Source organism: Rousettus aegyptiacus, unplaced genomic scaffold (assembly GCF_014176215.1).
Source record: "Rousettus aegyptiacus isolate mRouAeg1 unplaced genomic scaffold, mRouAeg1.p scaffold_m13_p_3, whole genome shotgun sequence".
Lineage (NCBI taxonomy): Eukaryota > Metazoa > Chordata > Mammalia > Chiroptera > Pteropodidae > Rousettus > Rousettus aegyptiacus.
The window spans coordinates 49,398,604-49,416,304 of NW_023416306.1; the positions used below are offsets into that span (position 1 = coordinate 49,398,604).

The 17,701-nt window shown below is 34.3% G+C and overlaps 1 protein-coding gene across 5 annotated transcripts in view; it reads right to left on the minus strand.

Moving 5' to 3' along the window:
• Positions 1–17,701, minus strand: part of SPATA6L (spermatogenesis associated 6 like) — a 45,242-nt gene that overhangs the window by 15,618 nt on the left and 11,923 nt on the right. For 3 of the 5 annotated variants that reach the window (XM_016138345.2, XM_036238500.1, XM_016138346.2), the window contains 4 exons: positions 16,795–16,843; positions 13,620–13,661; positions 7,333–7,457; positions 2,463–2,540 (listed from right to left, as the gene is read on the minus strand). In XM_016138345.2, coding sequence (XP_015993831.1) covers positions 2,463–2,540; positions 7,333–7,457; positions 13,620–13,661; positions 16,795–16,843 — 294 coding nt within the window. The remainder of the gene's footprint in view (positions 1–2,462; positions 2,541–7,332; positions 7,458–13,619; positions 13,662–16,794; positions 16,844–17,701) is intronic. The other 2 variants (XM_036238502.1, XM_036238501.1) reach the window with 1 other exon arrangement.

Sequence of the window (17,701 nt, forward strand, 5' to 3'; positions counted from 1 at the left end):
AAAAAATTCAATCAGAATATAATTGTATTTAATTGAACTTTGTTTAACTAAAGTAGAAGACTGAACACCTTGGATTTATAAAACATGAACTTAAGGAAGGGCTTCTCTCTGCTTAATTTCTCTTCAGTTCGGCTTAACATCACTAGTATTTATAACTTGCTAGTATATTTTGATTAGTACCAGTAAGATTTATTCGTATTAGGAGAAAGTTGGAAAGTTTCAGACACCCTCTGCCAGTCAGAGGTAGATATTGATAGATATAGAGAGATTGAGAGAGATGAGATCGAGAGACAGAAAATTTGGCATACACTTGGTCCAGGAATTTTACTTCAAGAAATATATTATAAGGAAATAATTATGGCTAGGTGTGAGATTAAGACTGATACTGAGAAAAAGAGAGAAAAAATCTGGCATACACTCATATCCAGAAATTTCACTTCAAGGAATTTATTATAAGGAAATAATTACGGTTATGTGTACAGCTGCAAAAATTCTTTTAATAGTTTAACAATAAGAAATCAACTATATTGGTGAGTGGTGAATAAGCAATGGCCTCTCAGCTCCAAACCCACCTTTCTATACTCAGCTTTATGATATTGGGGCTGGCATTCTGCTAACCCCCTTTCTGCCTTCCAGCTGTTCTTTTAGGCTCTACCACTATAAGGTGCTAGAAGGAGAACACAAGATTGAAAGAGGAAGGCGGACTAGCCACTGCCAGTTCTGCAGTCTAGTCCCGTCGGCATCACCCCAGCAACTGTTCTTCACCTTGGCAGCAGCAAATGGTTTCAGTTTATCGTTTCCTCCCCATCACAATGCCAGAACAAGCCTCACTGTGCCCCTCTCAGATATCCCAGAACTCAGAGATTTGGGTCTAGCCCCAAATGATCCTTCCTCCAAGCTCCTGAGGCACCAGCAATGAGGAGGGTCCCCCCTCCTCTAAGGTCTGAGTCCCAGCTCATCAGAGTCCTACCTCTGAACTCCTGCAGAAGCACCTAGGAAGGCAGTCCCTCCCCAGGGTCCCTTCCCCAAACGTCTATGTTCTTCATGACCCAACCTCTTTCCTTTGTGCCCCCAGCTCTAGAGGTAGAATCCACCTTCTGCAGTTACTATCTCTATCACTTCCATGTTCCTCTTTCATCTTCTAGCACTCCAACCCTTACTAAGACTTTTTTTTTTATATTAAATTTTTCTGTTAAAATGACAGGCGTGGTTTGTTTTCCTGACTGGACTCTGAAATATCAATTAAGTGCCCAACAATAAGAAAATGATTGGCCAAACGAAGTATGGTAATTTCACACAATGGAATATGATAAAGCCATGAAAAACTGCCTGGTATAAGAATACTTAAGGACAGGAGAATACGTTCATGGTATATTAAGTGAAAAAGGAAGGGTACAAAACGATGTGCAGTGTGTGTGTGCACACGTGTCGTATAGAAGGATATACTAAAAAAATTTAGTAATGTTCATCTCTAGATAGTAAGAATGACAGATAATTTTATTTTTATGTCCTTTTTGCTTATCCATATTTTCTAATTTTCTAAAATAAGTGAGATACTTGTGTTATAAGAAAAAATAAAATATATTACTTTAAAAAGTTAACACTTAAAGGAAGATCTATATTAGGAGCTATTAAAAAAAAAAGAAACACAAAAAATCACAGCACACACATAGCAAACAGATTGGAAAAAATAGTGGGTAAATAAAGAAAAACTAAAAAATAGCTAATGCCTTCTTTAAAATTAGTCATTGGTCTCCCATTATATGAGTTATGATGCCCAGGCAATTGATGGATTTGCACACTAGTGACTCTTCTCATTCAGTGTCTTATAACCCACAGCCCCACATATCCAAGGTTTTTTTCTAAGAACCCAGGCAAGATTTAGGATGACGAGCAAAGTACCTAAAGCTTTACAAATTTCATTCATTCATTCTCCACATTGTTTTAGAAAGGACTTTAAATAGTTTTTAAAAATGTGTACAAAAAAGGTAAAAGAAACATAGAAAGAAATAAAGCTTAAAAGGAAATTAGGGCTGAATGAGAGAGTAAAATGGAAGTAGTGTTCATGGATGCTTCAAGACCCCTCGCGGTTACCAAAGATGGCCTGCAAATTCAACTCTGAGCTTCAGCTCAGAGGAAGGAAACAGTATTGTTCTTAAGATCAAAAGTAAAAGTCATAGAACAACAACAACCAGTAAAGCTAACTAACTTACACTTCAAACTTGTGATCTTAGCTTCTGGATCATTCTGCTCCACCAACCATACCATGATGAATATGTGCCAAATATACTCGCTCTAATGTGATAGGCTGAGCAAATAGCTTAAATACAGAAATTCAAACCTAGCAATAAGTCTCCAGGTTTCTATTCGTCCAGTTGCATCTAAACTTGGTAAACTGAGTTCTTTAAATTTGTAGAGAAAATGCCTGACATTTATATTACTCACTCTTTGATTATACTTACAAGAAATCTGTTTCTATGCAGAAACACACATTCTCTGATAGCTGTTCTCGTAGAAAACTCAATTTTGGGAGCAATGCCCTAAAAATAAAACAGAATAAAAGAGGCAAATAAGATTACTAGAAACAAGTTCTTTGTCCATCCCATCCTAACTTGAAATCATAAAAGAACTTAATTGCTCTTTGTATGGTTGGCATAATCCACACACACTATTTAAAATATACTCATAATACACACACACACACACACACACACACAATGAAATATTACTCAGCCTTTAAAAAGAAATACCACATTTGTGACAACACAGAAGAACCTGAAGGACATTATGCTAAGTGAAATGAGCCAGATAACAAAAAATAAATTCTGCATGATCTCGCTTGTCTGAGGATTCTAAAGTAGTCAAACTTGCAGAAGCAGAAAATAGACTATTGGTTACCAGGGGCTGGAGGATAGGAGAAACAGGGAGATGTTGGTCAAAGGGTTATGCGAGATGAATAAGTTCTGGAGACCAAACATACAGCAATGTGACTATAGTTAACAATACTATATTTTACATTTGAAGTTTTCCAAGTGTTCTCACCACAAAGAAACAAATGGTAACTAGTAACAGTAAGTGATGAATATGTTAATTAGCTTGATTGTGGCAATTATTTTACAATGTGGATATATATCAAAACATCAAGCTGTACACCTTACATGTATACAATTTTTATTTGTAAAGTATGTATCAATAAAGATGAAAAACAAAATAAAATATATGCAAAATAAGAACAGCTAAACATATAAATCGTATTATGTGCCAGGCCCTGACCTAAGTGCTTTGCACATATTAACTCATCTAATCCTCACAACAACCCCATGAGGTAGGTCCTAATAGTATCTCTACTTCGTAGATGTGTAAACTAAGGCACAAGAAGTTCAGTAACTTAGCAGAGCAAGTAACTGAACCCAGGCATTCCAACTCCAGTATTCATGGGGTCAGCTACTATATTTAAAACATTGGACCATGGAACTAAAAAAGATTATCTAGAGGGAAAGATAGATAGGAATTCTCCTTCCCTTATCTACTTGCTTTGAAAAACTTGTTTTATTTTATATTACATTATACTAAATATTTATGTTCATTTATATACTTCCAAATTCTTCGTTTTGTTTTATTGATTGATACTTCTATTTTTGCTTAGTACCATACTGTCTCTAACATACTGTGAGATACATACATACATATACATGTGGGTGTATGTGTGTGTGTATCCTATCTTAATAAGGATTTTACATGTGAGGGAACAGGCTCAGAGAGGTTAAACAGTCTGTCCAACATCACACAGCTGGGGATTGGTAGAGCCAAGATTTGAAACTGTCAGACAGCAAAAGCCCATCTTCTTTCCATTACCCTATGCTACTTCCTGGTGGGAGGTGGGGTTCATTTATCAACTAGTCAGCTCGTTTCCTGTGCATTAATTCATTCCTATGCACGTTCATTCCTGTACATTCATCTTGTCTTTGGAATGAATCCTTCTCGACACAACCTACATACTCAGCTCTTTTTTTCCCCACTCTGGAATGCATAGTATGCCCATAAGAGTGCTAGGCCTGGACTGGTAACTCAAGATTTCTGGGCTTATTAACAGGAGCGCCCAGTTACTGCACGGAGTCAGATAAACCAAGTGACCATTTGAAAAAGAATTTACAGTGGCATGACCAGCACAGCCTCACCTCCAGTTATCAAGACTGCAAAGAAGGCGGTGGGGTGGGGTTTCAGGGTCACAAGATCTCCCATGTGTGCCAAGCTCCTGATCTCCCATGGCCCAAGTGTCTGAGCCTAAACAAGTTATCTCTTAAACCACAGATTAGTGCAGTCTTCTCATTGCTTCATAAAGAGACAGTATCAAGTCTTTGACGACGACAGCATAATAAAATGTAAGAGCTCACATTGTGCTCTTAACTATATGCCAGCATTATGCTAAATACTATACATATATTAATCATTTAATCCTCACAATAACTTTGTAAGAGAAGTACTATTATCAGCCCCATTTTACAGATGAGAAAACTAAGTTACACGGTGATTAGGTAATTTACCCTAAGTCACAGTCACTGAGTGACAAAACTCGATTGAACCCAAACAATATGAATCCATATTTAACCACTGTCTATGCAGCTGCTTAATAGGTCTTCAAATCCCTGATTCACTTTGCTTAGAGAGGAGAGAAGAGACCCTATCAGTAAGGAATTCTCATTCTGTTATACGGTCATGTTCAGTTAGTCATATAACCTCCACTCCAGGCAATGATTCACAGACAGTAAGGAGAAATGTGTTTCCTTTCTCACAACAGCACCAATTTTAGCATAGTAGTTTGGAGATAAAATTTACAGGCTCTATCTTGTCCAATCTCCTTATAAACAGGATGATAGCAATGATGGTTAGATCAATAAATGAATTTAACAACTGGATTTTTCTAGAATCATCACACTAGAGAAAAAACAAAATTAACTAAAAGTTAATAATTTAAAAAAATACTACTCTTTCTGCCTACCTTATAAATTGTCTTCACCTAACAAGAAAATAGATTATATTTTTAAAAAATTCTTGACCTCGGCAGGAAACAGGGTATCACTTAGGATATCAAGTAAATATAATAAAACAAAACATGGAAATACAAAGAAAAAGTCACATTTTAATGAAGGAAATAAATCAAATTCTTAATAAATTAATAAATTAAGAAAAAATAAATGAAGCGAATGATTTGCCTGACCTGTACATGTCATTCATTCTCATGTTCTACAATATTAATGCAAAGAAATTGGACATTGGGCTAAAGTAAACATGTGAGAATTAACATTGAACAGTAACTAAGAGTCCAAACTTTAAAGTCCAATAGGCCAGTATGAGAATTTCTGCTCCATCACTCACTAGCTCTGTGACTCTGAGTACATTTCTTAAACTCCCTATGCCAGCTTCCCCACCAATAAAGTGAGGAAAAGAATAGTAGCCACCTTGCAAGGTTAAGGAGGACTCCACATAACGAATTAAACATAGTGATTGGCAACTAGTGAGCACAAATGAATGTTGGCTATTACAAAACTTCATCAATTGGTTTCATTTTGCTTTATAGGAAATTTGAAAGAAATTGAGTTCATCTATCTTTTTAAAAATTGTTTAAAATACAGTTTGATTAATTTCACTGTAAAAATTACTACATCTTCAAAATTACAATTTGAAGATACTTTCCCCTAATGCATGAAGATCTTCAAGTTTTAAAGCCCTTTATCTGATGGTTACCTTCATTAATGAATAACTATAAACACAACTTCCAAAAGGTTGTTCTTCCTAATTATGCCCATAAAGTTAAACAGAGATAACATTTGGAAGAATATAAGTAGGTGTGTTTCTCCTAGTCTGGATACTTACCATACTTGATAAGTATGATACTTATGATACTTGACACCAGCCCAATGTTTTTAGATGGCTTTTATTTAATAGAAAACTCACATAAACCAAAGTTAATATGAAGCATATTTTCCACCTGATTCTCACCAATTCTTATTCCCTTTTAGTTTCTGAAGAATAAAATCTCAATAACTCAAAATAATAAAGGCAAGCATCTCACAAGTAACATGGATATAAGTGATACACAAAGAATATCTCTAAGGAAAAAAATATGGTGTCAGTGATTTTCTTCAAACCCTCAAAGATAATGGAGGGCTTAAAGGTATGGTCATTAGGAATTCTGATTAGGACAACTTTTGATGAATGTTTGCTATTTGAAGTGTTTAGAACTAGAAGTTCTTTCATCATAAATAACATAAAAACAGAGGTCCCACAATGTTATATATTTTGCATAGTACTCTCAACAAAATGGAGATGATAACATTTTATTAAATTATAATAACAGTGATTTACTAACAGAAAAGTCGAGTATTAAATATGCTTTTATAATTCACAAAGATATGGCCCCTAAATTGGAGGTCATCCAAGTAACACAGAAGTCGAGAAAATTGTCAGAGTTGCTGCAGAGTTAGAAATCATCATAGATAACATCAAAATAAATATTTTGAATTTGGGTCTAGATAATGCCCCCCAAACAGTTAGATAATTAACTAAATAACTGTTGTGTCTTTTAAGATCCTTCAATAGTATCAGTCTGTGAACCTCTTGTCAGGTTTCCCTCTATTGAGTAGTGGCCATAGTATCTGCCTCGGCTGACTTGAGAATTATCAGAAAAATAAGATATCATATAAAAAACTGAAAGTGCAAAATAAACGAGAGGTAGCATTATTACTATTACTGCTCTATTTTACTATTATTATTACTAAAACAATAGTTATAATTAAATAAGCTGATACCAAATCTTTCCATTAATCTTCATTAAGAGAAGGTTGTGAATAAAGCATTCTTTTTATAACTATGTAACAGTGTGAACATGGCAATGATTTAGCCAAGTTAGGTAAGACTCCTACCTTTCAAATCAATAACAGGACTTGGTATAATTGGTATGTCAAGTGGGGCATCTAAACAGGAGTGCTCAACAGGGTGGCAGAGGAACCAACTAAGATAAAGCAATCCACCCAAGAGTAAGCCGTATCAGGGACGCAATGCTCAGGTTCCAAGAATTTCTCTCCCCACAGAAGCCCAGCTTGGCACGGATCACTCACTGCAGCGGCCCTAACCTTTCTGGCACCAGGGATGGGTGCTCCTATGAAAATCTAATGATCTGAGGTGGAGCTAAGGTGCTGATGCTAGCGCTGAGGAGCGGCTGCAAATACAGATGAAGCTTCGCTCACTCCTGCTGCTCACCTCCTGATCTGGTCTGCAGCCCGGGTGGAGGGGTGCAAGCAGGAGGGGAGGCATTGGAGATCCCTTACTTACCGGAAAACTTGCAGCCGTTTTCATGAGCACCTCCCTACACATCCCAGGGTGCGAAGGTGTCAGCTTGGGCTCAGGGAAAAGAAAATCCCGTGTGTTTTCTTCATAGTAGGCCAACTCTTCCCAAACTAGAAAGAAAGAAAAAAAGGTATAAGTAGATTTACGTTCTGGAAATGATGTATCGACATCTTCAAGTTTAACAAAATAAAAGCTTACAGATGATAACAGAGATGGCACACAGATAAAAACAGACATTTTAATTGCAGTACCTATTATTCAAGAGGCAGATGACTTCTGCTACTTTTTATCTCATGATAATTTCTAAAAGCCTTCCTGATTCATAACAGAGAAAAAATATTATCTAAAGTGTTGACCTACAAAACAGAACAAAGAGGAAAATCTTTACATATACCCATCCATTCATCCATCCTTTCCCTCAACAAATATTTTCTAAGGACATACCACCATGGGCCAGATCTTAAGAATAGAACAGAAAGAAGGCAGACAATGCCCTGTTCATACAAAGGTTATATATAGACTGGGCTTCAACAGGTTCTGTGATACAGGAATGTCAGTGTCCCAATGGCTCAGAGAACAGCTAGAGAGGGCTGTAGTTCTTAGCAGAGCTGGTACGAACCCCAGAATCATTTCCAAAATTTGTGGGGACAGTTCATGGGCAGGAGCCAAAGGTGCTAGGATGTCCTGCAATGTTCAAGAGACTCCTGCACACCTTTCTTAACATCCAATCAGACATTATTTCAGGCAAGAAACCATTTTGTAACTATCTGAGCCTGGAACCTAACTGTTATACATAAATACAAAGCACTTTTTTGCACAATTTAAAAATGCAATGAATTTTCAGGAATACAAGTACCATGTAAATTAAGAAAAAATATATCTTTTGCTTTGTTTGGATCTTCGCTGGGACCCTTTTGGCATTTTGAAAATCATGTCATATCTAAATATTTCATTATGCTCAATATTTACATATTGATATACATATTTTATTTTAAACCATTTTCCTATTATTTCTTCTTTATATTACAGTTGAAATATTATAACCTGTATAAGCTGGTTCTATTAACTATGAATATTATTTCAGTTTGATAAGAGGTATGCTACCCATTAACAAAAGACCTTGGGTCTAATAGGATTGAGAATCGCTGAGTTAAAGGACAGAGAAGCTGACATTTGAGTCCTCCTGGTCTGCAAAGTAATTATTACATGAGAGGTTTGGATTAAGAATGGTCCCTGTACAGAGCACCACCAGAAAAGTAATATAGTTGATGAGGTAGCTTTACCATTTGATGATTGCTGTGTGTGTGTGTGTGTGTGTGTGTGTGTGTGTGTGTGTGTGTGTGACGAATTCTCATGAGGATATATTTTTAGTACATCAATTGATGTATAAAATAACTGATCTTACATCAAATAACATAATGGATTGATTTGGGTCACTTTCTAGAGCTTCATAGTGCCACCCAGTATAAAAATGCAGCATACCAAGGAGATATTGTAGCAAGAGCCTAGGTTATATATAATAAATAAACATACACAGACTAAACAATTCTCATAGGCCAAGTGAAATGTCTGAAAGAATTCCACATTCTCAATAGGCTAATAGCACAGACAGAAACACCATCAATGCCATCTTTGAATAAGTTCTTCCCCCAAAAGGAAATAAATGAGACTACAACTAATAATTTTAATAACAATATTGGTTTGAGAAATATCTATCATTTATAGCACATATCAGAATTGAAAGCTTACTTCCCGATACAGGATCTTATTTGATTACCTCTTTACAAATAAGGAAACTGAGCATCTGAGAGTTAGTTGGAAACATTTGTCATGATGCCACATGGCAAAGTAGGAATTCAAAACCACATTATCTGAGGCAGAAGTTGTTTCCTTGCTGGTGCCTAGTAAACATCATGACAAAGTATAAAATCAAGCTCTGATGCAGGAAATGGGTGTCCACTAAAACAGCATTTTACAGCTGGACCGAATGTACATGGTATATACCAAAGTAGAGGTTTTCACTTAAGAGGTCTACAAAAGAAAGCACCAAGCTGTCAACCAGGATTATGCTGCCCCCCTGTGTCCATTTGCTTTTTCCCATCTTCGTAAATTGAAGAACCAGAGTCGTCTTGTTTCTAAGCCAAATCATTGGATCTCTTCATTCTTTAGCAATAAAGCTGTATTCAAATCTGAGGTGCTTGTATCATTAACTTAATGGTCATAATGTGTCTTTTGACTATAATAAATGTGTTTAAAAGTGATGTGAAAAATAACGAACAATAAATATATACAACAAAATGAAAAGGTAACAATTTTGCCGATGAAAAACTGGCCCCTGAGAACCCAGATGTGGCTGGCTCTCGTGACCAACACAGTGCAATCCACACGAGACTTTAAGTAGATCATTTTTACTTAATTATCTAGTCTCGAGGACTATATCTGTTCACCGCTGCCATTCTGTGACCGGTGCTACCTGTGCAATACCAGGAAGTAGCACAATATAAAGCATGTATATATATCTCCCCTTTATAAACAAATGTTGGACAAATTAATGGTCAATCTGTAATGTATCTGAAATTGAGTGAAATTAATTGTTATTTTGAGCAATTTAAATTTAATTACAATTTGAAGGACTGTAGGAAAAAAGCAAGCAAGTATATAATAAAGCCTCCATTTTGTAGATGGTTAACTTTTGAGTTATAAACAGTATACTATATCTAGCTTCAGTATTCTCCAATCATCATAGTTTAAAACTATTCTTGATACTTTCTCACAGATGGATTTCTGGTCATGTGAAAAACATATGGCAGTCTAACATATATTAAATTTTAAAAAACAAGTATGTTCAACTTGTTTATTCAACAAAAATATAATACTACATATGCATATGCTAAATACTAGACATATTTAGTATATATGTATACATATGTGTGTATGTATACATATGTATATATTTTAGGGTTGGCTGAATATACTAAATATATATACTAAATATATCTTAAAAGGTCTAAAAAGACATACAACAAATTTTTTATAGTAATTATTGTCAGGGGTTGTTGATAAATGTGACTTTTGGCTTTTTATTTCATAAAATTTGTGTTAATTAACAATTTTATAGCAAGAATATTTAGATATTGGGTAATTTTTTAATTCATGTAAGTTAAGTAAGCCCAAAATGGGCCTGCCTCTATTTTACTAGCATACTAAAATATAACTTGCCAATTAGCAGTGATTTATGTTTAGACATAAAACTGGGTCAAATTAAAAAAAAAAAAAACTTATAGGAAAATAACTCAATGCCCTCATTTTAGCTTGTCACTTTGAGGCCGAAAAACTTTCAGTGGGAATTTCTGAAAAGCAAGTAGGGGGCATCTCTGATCTTTCCTCACTTATGGCTATCTAAGAAAGTAATGACATATACAAAAGCATCTATCCCTAAATTCATGGAGAATGAGGTTCTTATCTGTTTTCAGAGCCTGTTTCTGCCAATGAACCAAAAGGCAGAAAAAAGAACTAGAGAATCCTGGGACCACTCCTCTGGGGGCCTTGACCTGCTCCAGTGACAGCTACTTCAGACAGGGCTACAATCCTCACAGAAGCCTTTATAGCCACCTCTCCTTTAGCTGAGGCATCTGCCAGGCCCCTTTTCCTTCTCCAATGCTTTCTTAAGAAAAAGAAAAGTTCATACAATAAAATATCAAAATAATGCAATAAAACGGGGAAAATGCATATGTATTGAGCATAACTGACTAGAAACTTTGGAAAAAATATCTGAAATTTATTTCGTAATGCAATGTTAACATCCGGACATACCCCACAAGTAATCAAAAGATACTGACAGTCATATTACACAGAAGGAAAGAAAGAAAACAAAACATGACATAGGAAAATGGAAAATTTTAGGAAGTAAATCTTAAGTTATCACAAGTGATATTTAAAAAGAAAGGGCCATAAAGTATGGTAAGATATATTTTTTAAACATTATTACACATTCTGTAAACATAATGAATCGAAAAGAGAATCTCCAGCATCAGCTAGAATATGCAAAATGGGCACACTATATACTGCTGAATGCCGCTGAAGTAGTGGAAATTTGCTGTGGATCAGTTTACTACCAAGTTACAAGACACGATTCAATCTAGTAATTCTATTCTTTGAAAATATACTAACAGGAAAGAATAATTTTTATGAAAATTTGAAATGCTTAACAATATCAATTTAATGGTAATTATAACACTAATGGAAAAATACATAGCTATTGAAAATGACAAATAAGTAAACTACAAGTAACAATGTAAAGTGAAAAACCAAAACCTAAAATATTGTATACATAGATTATAGATCTATGAAAATACAAATAATTTAATGAAATTCTTTATAACTATTAAAAATAATGATGCAGAATAATGCTTTTGAAATGACAATGGCAATATAGAATGAGGGAAGCTAAAAACAGAAGAAAATGTATGCGACACTATTTATGTAAAAATTCCATATCTATGTGTTCTTTTATCCACAGGAAAATATGAAGAAACAAGTTCACGAAAATATTTTTAAAAAGATGCTTATTACAACAAGGTGAAATTGTGAAGATACTTTCATTTGGAGAAAGGAAAAGGAAAAAATGTATAATAGCAAAAAAAGATCAAAAGAGAATTAGAAATGTTTCTGGGTTTTAGCTACTTTCCCTCCAGCCCTGCTTACATGGTCGTGCTCGCACCCGCACTTTCTCTCTCTCTCTCTCTCTCTCTCTCTCTCTCTCTCTCTCATAAACACACAGACATACACACACACACACACACACACACACACACACACACACACCCCCCAGAGGACTGTAAAATCAGAATAAAATCAGATGATCATCAGCTACATTTAGAGACAATGTATGAGAACTGGTGCCACCAGGTGGCAGTTTCTACTCTCTCTCTCCCTAGCTCAGGTTTCCGGCCATTCAAGACACACCAAAAGGTAAGCACCACAGAACAGTTTCCTCCCCAAGATCCATGATTCTAGCACCAGGTCACAAAAGTTTTCAGTAAGGGCCAGACAATCAATATTTTAGGCTTTGAGTATGATCACAACTACTCAACTCTGTCACTGCAACATGAAAATAGCCATAAACGATACTTAAACAAATGAATATGGCTGTTCTAATAAAACTTTATGGACAATGAAATCTGAATTTCATTATTTTCACATCACTAAATATTCATATTTAAAATTTTTCCAACTATTTAAAACTTAAGAACTAAAAACAGTTCCTTAAAAAGTCAAACATGGAGCTACCCAAGAATTCCAATCCTAAGTATATATACACAAGAGAACTGAAAATATGTACTCATCCAACAACTTGTACATGAATATTGATAGCAGTATTATTCATAATATCCAAAAAGTGGGAACAATGCAGTCTATCAACTGATGAATGGATTAGCAAACTGTGGTATGTTCAACATAAAAGAATATTATTTGGCAATAAAAAGGAATGAAGTACTGGTATATGCTATAATGCGGATGAACCTTGAAACATACTAAGTAAAAGAAGCCATACATAAAAGACCACACATTGTCTGATTCCATTTATATGAAATATCTAGAAGAGGCAAATCGATAGAGACAGAAAGTAGATTAGTGGTGGCTAGGGGCTATGGAAAAGAGAGAATGAGAAGTGATTGTTAATCAGTACCGGTCTCTTTCCAGGCAATAAAAATATTTCAGAATTAGATAGTGGTCACAGTTGCACAAGCTTGTGAGCACACTAAAACAACTGAATTGTACACTTGAAAATGGTGAATTTTATAATATATGAATTAAATCTCAGTTTTTAAAAGTATAGAGATTGAGCTCATGAGCCATACAGAAACACGCTGCAGCTGGATTTGGCCTCAGGGCCAAAGTTTGCCAGCCCTGTTCCAGCATGGAATAGAAAAGATGGCCTTGGGTTTTACAAACATACATACAACGCACTCTCTCCCCACCCACAAATTAGAACATAGTCAAAGGCAAAAACTTAAAAGAAGCTGACTCAGGACTGAAAAAATTATTTGATACTAATTAGATAGTTATAAAAAATGGAAAGTCAAAGAACCACCAAACCCATAAAGTTACTCTTCTGAAATTGGACAAAATTCAACAAACTAAAAGAGAAAAAAAAAAAAGCAAATGTTATATAAAGCACAACTTTTAAATGCCAGGACTCATTCTGTTCTGCCAAAATCCTTTTAAATGTAAATTAAGCTAATTTAGAAATGCATTTACTGGCACATTACCTGGAGATACTAGCTGTATTAATTCAAACCTGGTTAGGAAGCCTAAAAAAGAAAAAATGAGATTTTAATACTTTAGAAAATTGTCAGATTTTTTATTTATTGCTACCTTTAAAATTGCCATAATATCGTATTTACATTATTAATAATAAGTGTCATACCAACAATGACTCAGTTATTTCTAGACCCAATAAACCAAGGGCATGGAATAACCATGTTATAAAAGTCGCATTTCACCCCCTGAAAAGTATTGACAAAATAAACGCAATATTTTCTCTCTTAAAAATATATTCATAAGTCATTGAAAAAACCATAAGCTTTTCACTTTAAAAATTCAAAATACAATTGTTATCAATTAACCTAGAAAAGTTTATCTTGCCAAAAATAGTATGATATGACTATATGTTAGATATAAAATTAACATTTTTTAAATATTTTCCAAGTTCAGAATATATTTAGAAATATTGAGCCCAAGTACAAAGTCTACAAGGACAAGAATAAAATTCAAAATCTTAAAAGTAATTTAAAACATAAATATATAACAATAAAAAGTCAAAGATAATTCTTGCAAAATATTAAAAGTGAAAACATTTAAAAATAGGCAATAATGATGAGAATAGTTAATAATACTGTATTATATACAGATGACCCTTGAACAACATGGGTTTGAACTGAGTGTCTACTTGTGCGTGGATTTTTTTCAATAAATATAGTCAGCCGTTTGTATCTAAGGTTGTGCATCTAAAGATTCAACTAACCATGGATGAAATACAGTATTTTTGCATTCCTAACCATGACTATTGATTGAAAATACAGTTTTCCATCTACATTTGGTTGAATCCACAAATGCAAAGGACCAACTCTATCTATAGTCAAAAGTTATAATGGATTTTCAACTCTATGGGGGGTTGGCGCCTCTAATCCCAGTGTTGTTCAAGGGTCAATTGTACTTGAAAGTTGCTAAAACCCTTAATCTGAAATGTTATCACCACAAAAAAGAAATGGCAATTATGCGATACGATGGAGGTGTTAGCTAATATTTATAGTGGTAATCATTTTGCAATACATAAGTGTATTGAATCAACATGTTGCACATATTAAACTTACACAATGCTATATGTCAATTATGTCTCCAAAAAAACTGGAAAAATACACAATAAAAGTAAAATCTTTCCTTTGTAGACTTATAAAAAATATATGGATGCGCTCAGACAGAATTTTAAACGCCAAGAAACTTAAAACCAAGACAGCCCATAGTTCAGGTTTTCCAAAAGGGAGGAGGAACTATATCCTTTCCAATTATCACCCCAACGGTAATGTTAAACACTTCATTTGTCTCAGGCTCTAAATTCCTTACATTCAATTTAATCTCACCACATTCCATGTTCACGGATTAGAAGACAATATTGTTAAGATGAGAATATCCCCCAAATTGATCTATAGATTCAATGCAATCCCCATCAACATCCTACCTGGCTTCTTTGCAGAAAGAGACAAGCCAATCCTAAAATTCATATGGAAAACCAAGGGAACCCAAATAGCAATAGCAGTCTTGAAAAAGAAGAATTAAGTTGGAGGACTCACACTTCCTGCTTTCAAAACATACGGCAAAGCTACAATAATCGAGTTGTGTGGTACTGATAGTTATACGGATCAATGGAATAGAATTAAGAGCCCCCAAAGAAACCCTCACATTTATTGTCAGTTGATTTTCAACAAAGATGCCAAGACTACTCAACAGGGGAAAAATACTCTTACCAACATATGGTACTGAGACAACTGAATATCCAGGTGTAGAAGAATGAGTTGGACCTCTACCTCATGCCATTTACAAAAATAAACTCAATATGTATTACAGACCTAAATGTAAGACCTAATAATATAAAACTCTTAAAAGAAAACATAGACATGAATCTTTGTAACATGAATTAGACAGTGGTTTCTTAGTCATAACATTAAAAGTCCAAATAACAAAAGAAAAATAGATAAAACAAAAATTATCAAAATAAAAAACTTTTGTTTTAAAAAACGCCATCAAGAAGTAAAAAGGTAATCTAAATGGGAGAAAATATTTATCAATCATACATCTGATATGGGACTTACATGTATAATACATAAACAATTTACAACTCAATAATAACAAGACAAATACCCAATCAAAATATAGACAAAAGATCTGAAAATAGATGTTTCTCCAGATAAGATATACAAATGGCCATTAAGCACATGAAAAAATGCTCAATATCATTAGTTATCAGGAAGGTGCAAATCAAAACCACAATGAGATACCTCTTTATGCCCACAAGGATAGCTACAAATCTAAAAGATAGATAATAACAAGTGTTGGCCAGGATGTGGAGAAATGGAACTCTCATATATTGCTGGTGGAATGTAAAATGATGCAGCAGCTTTGGTAAACAGTTAAAAAATTAAACAGAGTCACCATATGACACAGCAATTCCATTCCTAGATATATAGCCAAGAGAAATGAAAACATATCTATGGAAGAACTTGTACACAAATATTCATAGCAGCATTATTCATCATAGCCCCAAAGTGAAAACAACACAAATGCCCATCAACTTATGAATGGATAAATGATATGTGACATATCCACACAATGGAATAGTATTTGGCCGTAAAAAGAAATGAAGTACGGACACTTGCTACATCAAGGAAGCCCTTGAAAACATTATGCTAAATGAAAGAAGCCAGTCACAAAGGAATATATATTATATAATTCCATTTATATGAAATATCCAGAATAAATAAATCTAGAGACAGAAAGATTGGTTAGCAGTTGCCTAGGGCTGGGAGGGATGAGGAAGAATTATACAGGGTTTCTTTCTGTGGAGATAAAAAATGTTCTAAAATTGATTACAGTGATGGTTACACAACTCCGAATATACAGGAACCATTTAATTGTAAAAAATAAACAAACAGAATGGTACCATCCCGTATACCCTATCTATTTCTAAAAAAGGGGTTATAACTGAGTCAAAAACATGATTCAAATTTTATAGACTCTTTTGAATATAAATATGGATTGAACATGGAAGTATCACAACTTAGAAAATAGTAGAATTTTATACCTGTGAAATCTGTGAATTACATACACACAATAGTCTCTCTCTTTTTTTTTTGTTTTTTTTTTTTTTTTTTTTTGGAGAGTACCTACTTTCTAAAATATCTGCTACAGCTCCAGGATCTACTGCATTTTCAAATAACTGCGGGGGAAAAAAATGTGGAAAATAAATTTCAGTTTTATTAATATATACTTAAAAATATTGTAGATATTTTTCCAAATAATTAACACATCAAATCCAGTCAAATAATATTTTAGTATTCAACAGGAATACCTTTAACAGGTATGTAGTTAAAAGTTTCACAAATGACTACAGAATAAATGAATGAGAAATAACAAAACAATACCAAGTGCAAGGAAAATCTGAGTTAGATGAATCTACCAAAGTTCAAAATGTCATCAACTTGACCTAGCCCTATGGTTTATTGCTAAAAGCACATCTGGCATCAGCTTCAAAGAGTTTTGTTTGAGTTCCTAGAAAAACTGTCTGGATACCACAGATACTCATAAAATGTTAACTGAAGAATGACTTCTCTTGCCAAGGAATTGCTTGTGCTTCCCCTCCCCCCCCCCCCCAAAAAAAAATACAAATAAAAATTCTATGTGTAACACAAAAGAAAAACTAAGTATAGGACCTATACCCTCATAGAATTCAAAAATAAGTAAAAAGAGACAGCCTCATAAGTTTTAAATGTATCATGAAGCACAAGAAAAACAGAGACACCTGTCTAGCCATTGCCAAATCTGCATATTCTGTCCTTGAGATAAAAAAGACCTGGAATAGGACTAGTATAAAAGGCATACCACATCTCTTTTCCTGAATGCTAGAACCCCATAACGAAATAAGAAGTTTTCAGAGGAGCTTGATTTCAGGCATTAAAGTTCTCATTTAAATGGTATTTAAACTTACACATAGTCAAAATCTATCTGTTCTTGATCCAAAGCCTGGTCTATTTTAACTACAAAAATGGAGGCTGTCCCCTGTAATTTCTTACTGACT